The 18653-nt window shown below is 48.8% G+C and overlaps 1 protein-coding gene across 1 annotated transcript in view; it reads right to left on the minus strand.

Annotated features, from left to right (window-relative positions):
- LOC144599535 (fibroblast growth factor 12-like) overlaps nt 1–16969 on the minus strand; it is a 79150-nt gene extending 62181 nt beyond the window's left edge. Inside the window, exon 1 of the mRNA XM_078410544.1 lies at nt 15717–16969. Within this exon, the coding sequence (XP_078266670.1) occupies nt 15717–15915 (199 nt within the window). The 5' untranslated portion in view covers nt 15916–16969. The remainder of the gene's footprint in view (nt 1–15716) is intronic.
- Between the last annotated feature and the right edge of the window lie 1684 nt (nt 16970–18653).

The raw sequence follows: 18653 nt of genomic DNA on the forward strand, positions 1-18653 counted from the left end.
AGGTGACTCAGTGGCAGAGCTTACATCGCCAGAGACCCAGGTTCGATCCTGACCTCAGGCACTGCCTGTGTGCAGTTTGCACGTTCTCCCTGTGACCGCATGAGTTTTCTGCAGGTGCTTCGGTTTCCTCCCACATCTCAAAGACGTGCAGGTTTGTAAGTTATATACTACCTGACCAATGTGCTCCACTGCTTTGTATTAATATTAGGGGCAAAAAGAATGTTATTTGATCATAGTAATACCTAAAATAGGTTTCAAAAGCACATTACTTATGAGGAGAAGTTGGACAAACTTGGATTGTTTTCTCTGGAGTGTCAGAGGTTGAGGGGAGAGCTGATAGAATCACATAACATTACAAGAGAGGCAGATAGGATAGACAGTCAGAAAAAAGAACCGAAACATGAAACCTTAGCAGTTTCTCCATCTGCAGATGCTGCCCGACCTGCTGAGAGTTTATTTTTATTTTGGGTTTCCAGCATTCTTGTTTTTCCATTGAAAGTCTTAAACAGTGAGCCACACAGCGATGCACATGTGGAATTGTTCCTGGAATATGCAACCCTAACACCGTAGGGAAGCCCAGTGATAAAAGTCTGTCTCGGTGCTGCTAACTCACACTAAGCCCTTGGTCTTTCAGCAGACAGTGACTAACTGTGCACACAGATGATGTGCTAAACCTTGCAGGAAAATGAAGAAGATAGCTGTCAGAATCAAGCATAACAAATGGTGATACATTTTCATTCAGCAAGTCCAGGAAGCAATCATTTCAGCGCCACAATGCCTCGACATTTTTGTTGCATGCTATCCCGTCAGCAGAAAGATTATACATGATTATAATCTAGCTGTCCACAGTGTATAGATACAAGATAAAGGGAATAACGTTTGGTGCAAGATAAAGTCCAGTAAAGTCCGATCAAAGATAGTCCAAAGGTCCCCAATTAGGTAGATGGGACGTCAGGACTGCTCTCGAGTTGATGACCAGGGTGAGACTGGTCCTTGATTATGCTGCTGGCCTTGCCGAGACAGCACAAGGTGTAGATGGAATCATGGGAAGGGAGGTTGGTTTGTGTGATGGTCTGGGCTATGTCCACAATTCTCTCCAATTTCTTCCGGTCTCTATTAACCATCCCCGTCAAATCCTCACCGGTTATGAGGTGTTGCATTTTGGGAAGTCAAGCCAGGGCAGGATCTTCACAGTGAATGGCAGGACCCTGCGAAGTGTTGAAGAGCAGAGGGATCTAGGAGTGCAGATACATGGTTCTCTGAAAGTGGTGTCACATGTAGATAGGATGATGAAGAAAGCTTTTGGCATGTTGACCTTCGTAAGTCAGGGAATTGAGTATAGAAGTTGGAATGACATGTTAGTTGTACAAGACATTGGTGAAGCCACACTTGGAGTATTGTGTTCAGTTTTAGTCAGCTGCTAGAAGAAAGATGTCAATAACATGGCAAAAGTGCAGAGAAGATTTATGAGGGCCTGAGCTATTGTGAAAGGTTGGGCAGGCAAGGGCTTCATTCCTTGGAGCACAGGAGGATGAGTGGTAGATGTGTATAAAACTCTAATGGCCATAGATAAGAATAAAGTTTCCTCCAGGTGCCTCAGTTTCCTCCCACATCCCAAAGACGTGCCCATGCGGGATTGTAGGATAATCGGTGTCTGTAAATTGTGAAATCAAGAACCAGAGGGTAGAGGTTTAAATCAAAAGGGGAAAGATTTAATAGGAATCTGAGGGGCAGCTTTTGGTGGAGGCTATGTGGAACAAGCTGCCAAATGAAGTATTTGAGGCTGGTACTATAACAACATTTAGAAGATATTTGGACAGATACATGGTTAGCAAAGGTTGAATTGGATATGGGTCAAATGCAGGCAAATGGGATTAGCTTAGATGGGACATTTTGGTCAGCAAGGACGAGTTGGGCCGAAGGTCCTGTTTCCATGCTGTATGACTTTAATGGATTAAAAATACAGTAAAAAGCTATATTGTGAATGAGAATTGCTGCCTGCACTGTCCCAGATCTGGAGCAGATGGGGAACCACAACACACAACTGTCAAGAAGACTTTTCCATTGAGATGCCCCTCGCTTTGTGATGCACAGGCACCAAACCTCTGCCAAAGTCTTGCTGTCTTCTGAGACAGAAAAACACACATTTTGAGACTTTAAGCCAATTACGGCAGAAGAAAAAAACAAATCAAAAAGTCCTTTTGGATTTGCAATCAAACCTGGCATAGGAGCCAGCACAGAAATCAGATTCACACCATCCATGGGATCCAAGCCAATTTTGCAAATAAATTGTATCGTGCTGAAACAGAATGCAAGAAAAATAGACTGCATTTGGCAGCGGGCTTGACAATTGAATGAATGAGTAAATGTCACTTTCTCAGAGATTATCAATGAGTGTACAGTGTACCCTAAAATTCAGTGTACAATGACCACAAGAGTGCACCCCAAATTTAGTGTACCCTGACCAGAGTACCTATAAACTGCCCCAATATTCAGTCCACTACAATCTTGGAGATTATCACCAATTTCAGAGTACTCCCAAATCTTGTAAACTGTCGCAATGATGTACCCGCAAATTCAGTAAACATTGGTCACAACACTGCTCCCCGAGACGCAAACTCGCTGGTTAAAGCCGCCCGCCCCAATGCTCAGTGCAGATGGAATACAGCAACAATGTCACTTCATATTAAGGCCACATTAAGCACAGAACCTACGAACCCAAGTGTTCAAATCCACCCGCAGCAATGCAGTCAAGGATCATAGCAACACTAATCACAGCAACAGTGGACCCCACAAAATTGCATACACTGACTGTAGTAAGGGCACCCCAACATGCAACAGTCTACCCCGATTCAGTTTACACTGATCGCACCAACATTGTACCCTAAGATATAATGTACAATGCCGTAATGCACCCCAAGATTCAGTGTACACTGAGTGCAACAGCGCACCCCAAATTCCAGTGTACACTGATCAGTGTATCCCTAAACTGATCACAGAACCAATATTCAGTCCACCACAAACACAGCTGCAGTGCACCCCAAGATTCAACGTACCCTGAATTCAGCCACAAGTGCACTCAGAGATGTAGTACGTATTGACCATTTCACAGGGTACCCCAAGATTCAGTGCATACTGACCACAACTAAGATTGAACGCTTTGATTCCAACCAAAACATCACTGTACCCCGAGATTCCCCCTGATCACATTAATGATGAACTGCATATTTCCTATCCTCCACCAGGAGTGAATATCGGCACCCTCCTACTTACGTAATAGGCGACTAACGTAAACTCGCACTTACGTTAGCAATTTTCTAAGCCCACTGACGTCCACGTGGTCTCCATGTTGGAGCTCCCCCCGTGGTCTCCGTGTCGGAACTCCCCCCCTGGTCTCTGCGTCGGATAGTAAATATACACATGCGCAGTTGCACTTCTGTTTCTGACGTACCTAACAGCCGACTTACACAAGGGTCCACGTGTGAGTCATAGAGTTATAGAATCGTGCAGCATGGAAAGAGGCCCTTCGGCCCAACTTGTCCATGCCGACCAACATGCCCCATCTACACTAGTCCCATCTACCCATAGTTGACCCGTATCCCTCTAAATCTTTCCTATCCATGTACCGGCCCAAATGTCTTTTCAATGTCGTTATAGTATCTCCAAGCTTCTACAGCCAACTATCTGGAGGGGCACCGAAGATAGACACAGAGTGCTGGAGTAACTCAGCAGGTCAAGCAGCGTTTCTGGAGAAAAGGGATAGGTGACACTTCGGGTCAAGACCTTTCTTCAGGCTGAGAGTTGGGGGAGAGGGAAACTAGAAGTCTGGATCTGGAGGGGCAGTTCAAAGGCCATCACAGCTGTCTGGAAAAACCTGGAATAAAATGCTGGGCTAGCTGTCCAAATAAATTACCAAACATTCAGAGAACTAATGTTTGCACTTCAGACTGCCATGTACCTGACCCCAGATACGGATCACAGCACTCAAGCCATATTGAAATGGTGGTGCATTAAGAGTCGTCTACCTGCTAGAAAGCATTTGAATTATTAAATGAATTATACAATGTGTTCCTTGACTGAGTGAATCCTGTCTAAAATCATTTTGTTTTATATAACTGGAGAATTGTGTCGGGTCTTTAGAGGGATGCTCTATTCTGAGAGCTTTATTGGAACTCAAGCAAGTGGAGAGAGTGGCATGTGGGAAGGTGGATTCAGTAAAACAAAGATAAATGCTTTCTGCTTACCTCCAGCAACACACCGAGGCAGAAATCAACACTGTTGGCATGGCCAACGTCCAGTAGAGTACAGCCAAATTTGGTGCCTCGGTTCACAAATGTGTGACCTTTCACATGGAACTGCACAGCACAGGATCAGGCCCTCGAGTCTTTGACATTTCCACCCTGAGAAAACGTCGGCACAATGTAACACAGTGCCGCAGCAGTAGAGTTGCTACCTCACAGCGCCAGAGACCCGGGTTCGATCCTGACCACGGGTGCTGTCTGTACAAAGTTTGCACGTTCTCCCTGTGACCACCCGTTTTTTTTTTCCCTGAGTGCTCCAGTTTCATCCCACTCTGCAAAGGCACACAGGTTTGTAGGTTAACTGGCTTTGGAAAAGATTGTAAATTGTCCCTAGTGTGTAGGATAGTGCCAGTGTATGGGCAGATCGCTGGTTGGCACAGACTCGGTGGGCCGAAGTACCTGTTTCCACGCTGTATCTCTAAACTAAACTAAACTAAACTGCACAGCACAGGAACAGGCCCTCTAGTCTTTGACATTTCCACCGTGGGGAAATGTCAGCACAGCGTGACACAGAGGCACCAGCTCCAGAGACCCGGGATCGATCCTGACCACTGGAGCTGTGCAGATTTTGCACCTTCTAACTGTGTCCATGTGGGTTTTTTTTCCAGTTTCCTCCAACATCCCAAAGGCGTGCAGGTTTGTAGGCTTCAGTAAATTACCCAATGTGTAGGATGCGAAGGTGGGATTACATAGAACGAGTGTGAACAGGAATCAATGGTCGGTGTGGACTCGGTGGGCCGAAGGGCCTGTTTCCGCACTGTATCTCTAAACTAAACAGTACAGCACTGAAACAAGCTCTTGATTCTTTGACATGTCCACCCAGGGGAAATGTCAACACAATTTGACACATTGGCACGGTGGTAGAATTGCTGCCTTACAGCGCCAGAGACCCTGGTTCGATCCTGACCACGAGTGCTGTTTGTACAGAGTTTGCCCCACATGAGCTTTCTCCAGGTTCTCTGGTTTCCTCCCACGTCCCAAAGATGTACAGGTTTGAAGGTTAATTGGGTTCTGTGAATTGCCCCTAGCGTGTAGGATGCGAAAGTGAGATAATATTGAACTTGTATGAACGGGTGATCGATGTTCTACGTGGATTCGGTGGGCAGAAGGTCTGTTTCCACACTGTATCTCCCAACTATACTTAGAGTAAAAAAGGGGGGAAATGGGGAATTGCAAACATATTGCCATAGTCAAGCATTAAGAGTCAAGTGTGCTTAATTAGCATATGCACAGACAACAGAACAATGAAGTTCGTACTTAGAACACTGCGACGGGCGGCAAGGTCCACAACAGTAGAGTTGCTGCTTTACAGTGCCAGAAACCAGGTTTTGATCCTGACTACGGATACTATCTGTACAGAGTTTGTACATTCTCCCCGTGACCTGCGTGGGTTTTGTCTGGTAGCTCCGGTTTCCTTGCACACTCCAAAGACGTGCAGGTTTGTAAGCTAATTGGCTTGGTAAAATTGTAAATCGTCCCTAGTGCGTGTAGGATAGTGTTAGTGTGCGGGGATCACACTAAACTAAAAGTCATGAAACTTCACACCTATTCTTGGCAAAGGCACAAACAGTCTCTGAGGCAATTACATTCCTCCCAACTTCAATTAAAGTTGGGATCACGGCAACCACACAGGAGCAGATGGACTCAAGAACGTACTGGGGAATGGTGCGATCATCTGAGAGTTGATGTATCACATTCAAAGCTTTCTTCTGATCACCACACAGAGAGCTTGCAGTGCAGGAGACAAGTAATTGTCCCTTATCTTCCCCAGCTTGTCCATTCCTCCATATCAACATTGACCAGAATGGAGACACAAACACCAGTATGATATCTGCCTCCACCACCACCCCGACAGCTTGTTCTGGGCGGCCATCACCTCCTGTGTAAATATCTTGTCCCGCACATCTCCTTTAACCTTTGCCCCTCTCACCTTAAAGTTATCACCTCTGGTATTTGTTTTTATCTTCATCCTGGGATAAAGGTTCTGTCTACCTTGTCTATGCCTCTACTAATTTGATAAACGTCTGCCAGGTCTCCCCTTAAAGCTATGACTCCGATGTGGATCAAACATGCAAAAGGAAGTCTGAGATCAACAGTACAAATCCGCAAGAGAAAAGGGGATGAAAAAAAGAAAGGAGCAAGGATTAGGTGCAGGTCTGAAGAAGGGTCCCGACCCAAAACGTCACCCAATCCTTCTCTCCAGAGATACTGCCTGTCCCGCAGAGTTACTCTAGCATTTTGTGTCGACCTTCCATTGGGTGCATGTTTTGGCCAATCTACTTTACTATTCAATAAGATAGTGGCTTACTTGACCTGGAATTGCAACTTCGTTCTCCTGCTTGTTCCCTATTGGCCTGATGACAACACTCATTAAAAAATGTGAATGCATTCAGGACTGCCTCTAAAGATTCACCACCATGACAGAACCAATTCTACCCCGTCTCCATCTACCTTGGGCAGTCCTTTATTTGGTCACTAAGCTCCCTCGTTCCAGAGTCCTGTCAAGCCCCTACAAAAGGAGGAATACCTTAAGGGATTGCTCCTTAAGTTTCGACTACATTTCGCTACAAGCGCCTGATCATTGGTCATCTGGTACCGAGGGGAGAGGGTTGGTCGGAGGGGGGAGTCTCCCTGTGGGTTTGCTCCTGGGCGTGGCCAGGATTCCCATTCATGGGTGCAGGCAACAGGCAGTGAAGGGTTCTGCCCGAGTCAACTGCCTGCTGCTCTCCCGGGCTAACGTCCTTGCCGACGTGCAACTGGAGAGGGACCACGTGGTGTCCATGGGGACTCTGGAGGCCTTCCGTGAACACTGGCTGCCATTTAGGGCAGGGGGATCATGTGTGTGTTTGTGAACTCTTTAAGAGAGCTTCAAAATCAGCTCTAAACACTAAGTACTGGAGTAATTCAGCAGATCAAGTCGGGACCAAAAACATCAACTGTCCACTTCCTCCCCAGATGCTGCCTGACCTGCTGAATTCCTCTAGCACTTTATGTCTTGCTCAAGATTCCAGCATCTGCAGTTCCTTGTGTCTTCTCTTCAAAATCTTATAGGTTGCATTTAGGACCATCTACCAACCAACAGATAGTCTTCTGGATCAAGAGTCAATAGAGGATTTTATTGACTGGGTGCTGTCTGTGTGTGGAGTTTGCACATTCTCCCTGTGTCCACATAGGTTTACTCTGAGTATTCTGGTTTCCTCCCATCATCCCAAAGATGTGGGGGCTTGTGGGTTCATTGGCCTCTGTAAATTGTTGCTCGTGCGTAGGTATAGAACTAGTGTACCGGTGATCGCTGGTCGGCATGGACTCGATGGGCCGAAGGGCCTGTTTCCTCTCCCTATAGGCTCAAAATGCTGGAGTAACTCAGCGGGTCAGACAGGATCTCTGGAGAGAAGGAATGGGTGACATTTCGGGTCGAGAGCCTTCTTCAGATTGAAGAAGAGATTTCATAGGAATCTGAGGGGTAACTGTTTTAATGAAAGGGTGGTGGGTGCATAGAACGGTGCACAGGAGGTTGTTGAGTCAGGGACTATTGCAACTTTTAAGAAGCAAGTAGAAAGGTCCATGGATAGGTCAGGGATAGGGGCTAAAGGTTGGCAAGTGAGATTAGGTAGAAGAGACAGGTTGGTCGGTGTGGGCAAGTTGGGCTGAAGAGCCTGTTTCCACACTGTATGACTCGATGACTCGATAATCAGCACACTTAGAGTAAATAAAAAATCTCCTAAGTTTCATCACTGGAGGAAATGTCAAAATAAAATCTGAGCTACTGAATTATGGGTGATGTGGGCGTGATGATTTGCAGCTGGATAGGCAGCTCCCTGATTCATGAACTCACATTGTTATCATTGATTGCTCTGTCTGTGTGTGATTCCCATTCCGCAGAGGGAAGGGTGGTTTTAAACAGGCAAAAGGGGGGGCTAAGGTTTAGCCATTGTCTGAGTATCAGCATAGGGACTAGGTCTATGTTGTTCAATGTCCAAAGCCATTGCAATATGTACCGACAACTGAACAATTAAATTCTTGAGATAGACACAAAGTGCTGGTGTAACCCAGCGAGTCAGGAAAGCATCTCGGAAGGAAAAGGATGAGTGACGTTTCAGGCCAGGACCATTCTTCATCCTGAAGACCTTCTTCAGAGTCTGAAGAATGGTCCCGACCCGAAACATTGACTTCCTGACCAACAGATCCCCAATCAGTGAGGATAAGGGACAAATCATCCTCCACGATAATCGTCAACACAGGAGCTCTGCAGCTTGCGATCTCACCCCCGTCTTTACTCCTTGTACACCCACGACCGTGCAGCCATCTACAAATCTAATTCAATTTTCAAATTCGCAGACGACATCACCATTGCGGGCTGGATATCAAATGATGATGAGATGGAGTGCAGGAAGGAGATTGAGAACATCGTGTCCTGGTGTTGAGACTACAATCTTTCTCTCAACGTCAGCAAGACAACGGAGGTGGTGAAGGGCTTCAGGAAGTGAAGCGGTACACGTATCCCAGTTTTTAATTGATGGTACCGAGGCAGAGATAGGTGAAAACTTCACATTCCTCGGAGTCAATATCATCAGCAACTTCTCCTGGACCACCCATATTGAAGCACCAACCAAGAAAGCACACCACGCCTCTACCTCCTTAGAAGGTTTAGGAGGTTTGGCATGTCCCCAACAACTCTCACTAACTTCTACAGATGCGCCAAGAAAGCATTTTATCAGGTTGCATCACAGCTCCATCCAAGACCACAAGATATTGCAGCAAATTGTGCACGCAGCCCAGACCATCACACAAACTAACCACCTTTTTATGGACCGCATTTATGCCTCACGCTGCCTTGGCAAGGCCAGCAGCATAATCAAGGACGAGTCGCACCTTGGCCGTTCCCTCTTCTCCCCTCTCCCATCAGACAAAAGGTATAGAAGTGTGAAAACGCGCACTACCAGATTCAGGAACAGTTTCTTCCCTGCTGTTATCAACCAACTGAATCATCCTACCACAACTAGAGAGCAGTGCTGAATTACTACCTACCTCTTTGGTGGCCCTCGGACTATCATTGTTCTGAGTTTGCTGGCTTTACCTTGCACTAAAAGGTATTCCCTTATTATGTATCTATTCACTGTTAATGAATCAATCGTAATCATATATTGTCTTTCTGCTGATGGTTAGCATGCAACAAAAGCTTTTCACTGTACGTCGGTACACATTAAGCTATACTGAACTGAACATCACCCATCCTTTTACTCCAGAGACGTTGCCTGACCCGCTGAGTTACTCCAGTACCTTGTGTCTATCTTTGGTATGAACCAGCATCTGCAGTTCTGTGTTTCTACAAATGAAATTCTTGCTGCATCTTAATAAGCTGTAAATGCAGTGCACATAGATAATCTTTAAAAAAAACAATCATTTATTAACCACAATACTAGTGCAAAAAGCCCAAAATCGTCAGTGGAGCCACAGACAGTCCATGGAAGTTCATAGTTGAGGTTAGTGTTGTTTAGTGTTCAAGAGCCTTTCTGATGTTAGGATGAAGCTATTCTTGAACCTAGTGGTCACAGTTTTCAGATTCCTCTACCCTCTACCTGAGCTTGCCAGCTGTTGTCAAGTGAGAAATGAAAAAACCCACGTTGAGGAAATAGGAGCACCCGGAGAAAACCCACACGGTCCCAGGAAAAACGCGCAAACTCCACACAGTCAGCATCCCAGGTCGGGATCGAACCTGGGTCTCTGGCGCCGTGAGGGAGTGGCTCGACCAGTTGCGCCACTGTGCCATCCATCGATCACCGGTTTATACCAGTTCTATGTTGTCCCACTTTCTCATCCACTCCCTACACACTGGGGGCAATTCACAGAGAGCCAAGTAACCCATAAACCCACACGTCTTTGGGATGTAGGAGGAAACCCACTCGGTCACAGGGAAAACGTGGAAACACCACACACAGACAGACAGCACCCGAGGTCAAGGTCGAACCGGGGTCTCTGGCACAGAGAGGCAGCAGCACCACCCGCTGCACTACTGGTGCATACAAAGCACACATCCAAAAATCATGGAGTCTTTCCGCTGAATGGATAGCACGCAATTGTTCGTCGGTACACGTGACAATAAACTAAACAATAAAGGAATCTGCCTACAGACAGGAAGTGACACAGGTGGCATCCTGGTGCAACAACCTGCAGCACAATCCTCTTAAGACAGTGGAACTGATTGCAGACTTTAGGAGAGCTCCCGCTCCCCCTCCCCTCCCCCCACTCACCATCAACAACACCACAGTCACATCTGTGGGGTCATTTAAGTTCCTTGGAACCATCATCCCCAAAGAGCTTAAATGGGGGGCCACCATCGACTCCACAGCCAAAAAGGCCCAACAGAGGATGTACTTCCTGCAGCAGTTGAGGAAACACAATCTGCCACAGGCAATGATGGCCCAATTCTATTCTGCCATCGTTGAGTCCGTCCTCACCTTCTCCATCATGGTCTGGTTTGGCTCAGCCACCAAGCATGACATCCGGAGGCTGCAACGGATCGTTTGCTCAGCTGAGAAGGTTGTTGGCTGCAACCTTCCCCCCATTGACGAACTGTACACTGCAAGGGCCAGGAAACGAGCGGGCAAGATCTTCTCTGACCCCTCTCACCCTGGCCACAAACTCTTTGAAGCACTTCCCTCTGGAACGCGACTCCGGACTGTCAAAGCAGCCACAGCCAGACATAAAAAACAGCTTTTTTTCCGTGAGTAGTAGCTCTACTCAATAACCGAAAGTCTTTTTGCTCTGGTTTATTTCACTCGCATGTTTAAACTGTAATGTTGTATTCTTAATGTTTTAATGTTTTAAGCTTTATTCTTAATTGTTTACTGTATGTTTGTGTTGTTACTTGCGAGCGGAGCACCAAGGCACATTCCTTGTATGTGTACATACTTGACCAATAAACTTATTCATTCATTCATTCATTCATTCAACTAAACCTGGCCACAGAGAATTGATGACAAGAAACTCCGGTCAGAAACATAGCCAGCCTGACAACTGCATACATGTGCTGGGGATCACATGAGGAATCATCAGGCAGCTTTTATTCCCTTCCTTCTCATTTAAAAAAATGCAGTATAAACCAGTCAACCAAAAACCACACACATTATCACGCTGGTCAGGTTCCAGTATCTAATAAGGCCATCACCAATGCAGAAAGATAGCAATGCTGTGCCACATACAGATAAGAATAGAAATGGACTAGTATTATTCTACTCCTGGTCTCAACACAACCCCAATGATGATAAACCCTGGGACTCCCAATGTGTTGATGAAACAAGAAGCTGGGAGCTATCAATCCCACAAGGTGCAGATGTATTACATCGGGTTTGAATAGATAGGTTAGATGCACAGTTTTTAACCCAGAGTAGGGGAATTTAGAACCAGAGGGGCAGCACAGTGGCGCAGCGGTAGAGTTGCTGCCTTACAGTGCCAGAGGCCCAGGTTCAATCCTGACTGTGGGTGCTGTCTGTACATTATCGCTGTGACCACGTGGGTTTTCTCTGGGTGCTCCGCTTTTCTCCCACACTCCAAAGACGTACAAGTTTATAGGTTAATTGGTTTCTGTAAATGGTCCCTAGTGTGTAAGATAGAACTCGTGCATGGGTGCAGGTGCACTGGTCAGCACGGACTTGGTGGGCCGAAGGGCCTATTTCCCCGTTGTATCTTTAAAGGGTAAAGAATCAGAGGAAATAGGTTTAAGGTGAACCTTTTTTTTAATGCATAGGGTTGTAGGTGTATGGAACGAGCTGCCAGAGGTGGTAGTTGAGGAGGTACTATCACAACATTTAAAAACATTTGGGCAGGTACATGGATAGGATGGGTTTAGAGGGATATGGGGCAAACGCAGGCAAGTGGGATTAGTGGTGGAGCATGTTGGTCAGTGTGGGTAAGTTGATGGGCCTGTTTCCATGCTGTGTGACCCTTTGAGATGCTTGCCTTCAAACTGCAGTGACCTGTTCACCTGTGCACACAATACAGGCAATGCGTCTTGTGATAACAGCGAGTATCATACCATAAAACTTCCTCATATCACTTCCTCCATTCACACGCTGAATAACACTCACCCCTCAGCGTGCTCCACCAGGCCACCCATTCTCTTGGAGGGGGTAAGTAGACATTCCCCGACCTCTCCTGGGACTACAGGTGTCAGGATGGGATGAGCAGCTACCTCCAGCCCAGGAGCGGCTGCTCATCCACTCCAACACACGACCTCAGCTTTAGTTCAGAGACGCAGCGTGGAAACAGGCCCTTCGGCCCACAGAGTCCGTGCCGACCACGATCACCCATTCGCACTAGTTCTATTCTAGATGTCAGGGACAAATTACAGAAGCCAATTAACCTACAAACCTGCACATCTTTGGATTGTGGGAGGAAACCGGAGCTCCTGGGGAAAACCCAAGCGGGCACAGAGAGAACGTGCAAATTCCGTACAGACAGCACGCATAATCAGGATCGAACCTGGGCCTCTGGAGCTGAAGGACGGCAACTCTACTGCTGTGCCACTGTGCTGGGTTGGATCAGGTTGGGCATTGTAACACTGATCCAACCAAAACCACAACACTTTGCATATCCATCCCAACATTGACCCCAACACACACCCAGAGCAGGGCACACTCCTCACCCAACACTGACCCCAACACACACCCAGAGCAGGGCTCACACCTCACCCAACACTGACCCCAACACACACCCAGAGCAGGGCTCACACCTCACCCAACACTGACCCCAACACACACCCAGAGCAGAGCACACTCTTCACCCAATACCAGCCCTACACACACCCAGAGCAGGGCACACTTCTCACCCAATACCAGCCCTACACACACCCAGAGCAGGACACACACCTCACCCAATACCAGCCCTACATACACCCAGAGCAGGACACACACCTCACCCAACAATGACCCCAACACACACCCAGAGCAGGGCACACTTCTCACCCAATACCAGCCCTACATACACCCAGAGCAGGACACACACCTCACCCAATACCAGCCCTACACACACCCACAGCAGGGCACACTCCTCACCCAACACATTCCCAATGTTGGGGGAGTCCAGAACCAGGGGCCCAGTTTAAGAATAAGGGGTAGGCCATTTAGAACGGAGATGAGGAAAAACTTCTTCAGTCAGAGAGTTGTGAATCTGTGGAATTCTCTGCCTCAGAAGGCAGTGGAGGCCAATTCTCTGAATGCATTCAAGAGAGAGCTAGATAGAGCTCTTAAGGATAGCGGAGTCAGGGGGTATGGGGAGAAGGCAGAAACGGGGTACTGATTGAGAATGATCAGCCATGATCACATTGAATGGTGGTGCTGGCTCGAAGGGCCGAATGGCCTACTCCTGCACCTATTGTCTATTGTCTATTGACCACGACACACACCCAGCGCAGGGCACACACCTCACCCAATACCAGCCCAACACACACCCAGAGCAGGGCACACAAACCAAGCCACACACCCTGGGCAGGCCATCCACCCTGAGTGTTATGACCCACACACAAGTCAACACCAGCCTCGCCCAACAGGATTTACGAAGGGGAAATCTTGCTTGACAAATCTTCTGGAATTTTTTGAGGATGTAACAAGTAAAATGGACAAGGGAGAGCCAGTGGATGTAGTGTATCTGGATTTTCAGAAAGCCTTTGATAAGGTCCCACACAGGAGATTAGTGAGCAAAATTAGAGCACATTGTATTGGGGGTAGGGTATTGACATGGATAGAAAATTGGTTGGCAGACAGGAAACAAAGAGTAGGAATTAACGGGTCCCTTTCTGAATGGCAGGTAGTGACCAGTGGGGTGCCGCAAAGCTCAGTGCTGGGACCGCAGCTATTTACAATATATATTAATGATCTAGATGAAGGAATTAAAAGTATCATTAGTAAATTTGCAGATGACACAAAGCTGGGTGGCAGAGTGAACTGTGAGGAGGATACTATGAGGATGCAGAGTGACTTGGACAGGTTGTGTGAGTGGGCAGATAATAATATAATAATAATATTCATTTATTGTCATTGCAACGAGTACAACGAAATTAAAAAATAGCCAATCCTGACGGTGCGTAAAAACATATACGCAATAAATGCAAAAACAAATAAATACAATTATATTAAGTACAAAAGTTTTAACAGTGTTGCCTAGTGCAGAAGGTAGTGTAATGTGGATAAATGTGAGGTTATCCACTTTGAAGGCAAGAACGGGAAGGTAGATTATTATCTGAGTGGTGTCAGGTTAGGAAAAGGGGAAGTACAATGAGACCTGGGTGTCCATGTACATCAATCACTGAAAGTACAGCAGGCAGTGAAGAAAGCTAATGGCCTTCATAACGAGAGGAGTTCAGTATGGGAGCAAAGACGTCCTTCTGCAGTTGTACAGGGCCCTGGTGAGACCACACCTGGAGTATTGTGTGCAGTTTTGGTCTCCTAATTTGAGGAAGAACATTCTTGCTATTGAGGGAGTGCAGTGTAGGGTCACGAGGTTAATTCCCCGGAATGGCGGGACTGTTAAATGATGAAAGAATAGAGCGACTGGGCTTGTGTACACTGGAATGTAGAAGAGTGAGAGGGAATCTTATAGAAACATATAAAATTATTAAGAGATTGGGCACGCTAGATGCATGAAACAGGTCCCCGATGTTGGGTGAGTCCAGAACCAGGGGCCACAGTTTAAGAATAAGGGGTAGGCCATTTAGAACTGAGATGAAGAAAAACCTTTTCACACAGAGAGTTGTGAAGCTGTGGAATTCTCTGCCTCAGAAGGCAGTGGAGGCCGATTCACTGGATACATTCAAAAGAGAGTTAGATAGAGCTCTCGGGGATAGCGGAATCACGGGGTATGGGGAGAAGGCGGGAACGGGGTACTGATTGTGGATGATCAGCCATGATCACATTGAACGGCGGTGCTGGCTCGAAGGGCCGAATGGCCAACATTATTGTCTATGTATCTATGTGCACCCCAGGTAGATAGATGCCCAGCCTGGGCCAACTCAATGCAACCTGTTCACCAAGGCCAGCACCCACCCACCCCACCGGAGCCCTGGGGCTGGTCGGCCGCCCACCTTGCCCACCCCCACCCACACCTTGCCCACCCACACCCCCACCTTGCCCACCCACACCCTGCCCACCCACACCCTGCCCACCCACACCTTGCCCACCCACACCCACACCTTGCCCACCCCCACCCCCACCTTGCCCACCCACACCTTGCCCACCCCCACCCCCACCCCCACCTTGCCCACCCCCACCCACACCCACACCTTGCCCACCCCCACCCACACCTTGCCCACCCCCATCCCCACCCACACCTTGCCCACCCCACCCACACTTTGCCCACCCCCACCCACACCTTGCCCACCCCCACCCACACCCCCACCCCCACCTTGCCCACCCCACCCACCTGTTTTCTTCCGGACCGGCCTCTTCTTGCCGCTGCAGAAGCGGACTTTGGAGAAGACGCCGAGACCGTGCTTCTCGCAGAGGGACTTCTTGGCTTTGCTGGGGCTGCTCCGGCGTTTGGTGGCCGACACCCGGTCCGCGTTGTTCTCCCTCGCCTGCCGCTTCTGCCGGATGAGAGAGCTGGCGAGAGCCGCGGCCATGGCCCAGCCTCGGGGGCTGGAGTGGCCGCTGTGGGCTGTCTACAGCCCCGCTACCCCCTCCCCTCCTGGGTCAGGGGCAGCGGCAGCGAGCGGCCGCCCAAGCCGGCGGGAGCACAGACATTCCCAGCCCCTCAGCCCCGTGGGCTCCCCGGCATGGACTAACTAACACACCGCAGGACACGGCCAGAGAGGAGGGGGGGAGGGGGGTGGAGAGGGAGGGGGGTGGAGAGGGGGGGAGAGAGAGGGAGGGGGAGAGAGAGGGAAGACACAGCCACGGGTCCTCCTACAGCCCTTGCCTTGGCAGCTTTAGCCCAGGGTCCCCGCCCACCAGACCCCCCTAACAGAGCGGGTCCTGACTGCAGTCCGGGGCGGTGTAGACGGGGGGGGGGGGGGGGTGCGAGCGATGGTCTCCCGGGTCTCCGGGCACGGCACTCCGCTGCTAGGGCATCATTCCCGGGGTTGGGGTGGACCTTGCCCGCCCCTGGATGGTGGACCTGCTGAAGCTGAGATGACCAAGGTTGGGTCCAGCAGCTGACCTCGCTCGGACCTGCTTGGGTTGAATTGACCCGCACTGGACACGGTTGGGTTCAGTTGGCCTCCTTCGGATCTCCCAACTTCTTGTCCTCCGGACCGCGGGCGGCCCAGGTGTGATCCCAGAATCAGTGCTCCTCAAAGCGCATTGAATCCGGGGACCGGTTTCAGAAGTGGACCACAGAAACGGCTAGCCGGGGGCCACTCCACGGCATCTTGGACATGTCAAAGACGGCTCTTGGCGAGGAAAGGTCGCCACCGCCACCGCCACCACCACCGCTGTTCCGCTCCCGTCTTGTCTTGTCTTGTCTTGCCCTGTCGCCTTTATTTTCGCAGCTCTCTCTCTTTCTCTCGGCGCTGCTACGCAATTGTACGTGAGTGAGATTCGGATGAAGCGACCGTGGACAGAGGCAGGTGCCAAAAGGCAGAGCGGAGAACTGCAGCGGCGCCGGGCAAAAATCACTGTCCGAATCCCAGTCTTGGAATCAATTCCTTACCTACCCCCTCCCCCACTCTCCACCATGTTCGTCCCTCCTCCCCAACCAGACACGCACACGCCAGCCGAGGAAGAACGGGACAGGTATAAGACAAGAGGCAATGGTTTCTAGCGCAGAAGCCGGGGGCAGTCACAGTCACACACACAGAGACACACAGAGTGATATCGTCACCTAGACCTACCCAGTCACACACACCACACACTACAGTCCGCAGTCCGCGGACGGAAAGGACCGTCACAGGGAGATAGACAGATTGGGGGTTTAATTCGCTGGAAGCCAATCCCCAAAGTTAAATACTGCAGATGCTGAGCGCTTTTAGTAACAGAGAAAACGCAAGACAGGCAGATACATCGCCAGACAGGACATTGAACCGAAATGTTAACTCTCTCTCTCTCCCCACTTCACCAGGACTGACCGAAACCCGCGGGGTATTTCCAACATTTTGAGATTTAGACATTCAAAGATTCAAGGAACTCCAGATGCTAGTTTACAGGAAAAAAAGGGGCGCAAAGTTCTGGAGTAACTCAGCGGGTCAGGCAGCATCTGTGGAGAACATAGGATAGGTGACGTTTCACAGAGTGCTGGAGTAACTCAGCGGGTCAGGCACAGCATCTGTGGAGAACATAGGATAGGTGACGTTTCGGATCAGCACCCTTCTTCAGACTGAAGTCACTCCAGCACCGTGTGTCTATTTTTGTAAAACAGCATCTGCATTTCCTCGTGTCTCTAACTTCAAAAATTGCTTAAACGTAGGCACAAGGAACTGCAGATGCTGGTTTAGGAGAAGTCGCCAAGTGCTGGAGTAACGCGGCGGGTCAGGCAGCATCTCTGGTGAACATGGGCAGGTGACATTTCTTCAGCTCTGTTTGAGATGTAGCTATATTTTACTTTTAACTCTGATCGGATAATTTTGCTCTGATCTACAGGGCGGAAATTATTCGTTTAGTTTCTCACTTTCGTTTGGAGAAACAGGCCCCCCCACCGAGTCCACGCCGACCAGTGATCAGTACAACAGCACTGGGGACAACATACAACTTACAGAACCCGGTTAACCTACAAAACTGCACGTCTTTGGAGTGTGGGGGGAAACCGGAGCACCCGGAGAAAAAAAACACGCGGTCGCAGGGAGAACGTACGAACTCCATACAGACAGCACCTGGAGTCGAGATGGAACACAGGTCTCTGGCGCTGTAAGGCAGCAACTCCACTGCGCCACTGTGCCGCCCTCAATGCCAAGCCTGACAGAGGCAGCGAGCATGAAAGCACCGTCCACTTTTTAATTGTGAATCTGAGAGTTATATCTGAGTCAGGGGCGAAGGCGGATGTGGGCTTTGAACGCCCACAATTCCGACTCAGTTACGGAAGATTTACCCTGACAAAAATACCCAAATGGATAGAAGACTGTGCCCATTTACCACAAGTCCCACTTGCTTGCACCTGGACCACGGCCCTCTCAACACTCCCTGTGCTAATAAACCGAGTAGGAAAGACACAGAGTGCTGGAGTGTCTCAGCGGTTCAGTCAGCATCTCTGGAGCACAAGAACCAGAGGTCATAGCTTTAAGGTGAGAGGGGAAAGGTTTAATGGGAACCCGAGGGGCAACTTTATTCACTCAGAGGGTGGTGGGTATTTCGAAGGAGCTGCCAGAGATGGCAGTTGGGGCAGGTACCATCACAACATTGAAAAGACATTTGGACAGGTACATGAAGA

The sequence above is a fragment of the Rhinoraja longicauda genome, chromosome 13 (genome assembly GCF_053455715.1).
Source record: "Rhinoraja longicauda isolate Sanriku21f chromosome 13, sRhiLon1.1, whole genome shotgun sequence".
NCBI lineage: Eukaryota > Metazoa > Chordata > Chondrichthyes > Rajiformes > Arhynchobatidae > Rhinoraja > Rhinoraja longicauda.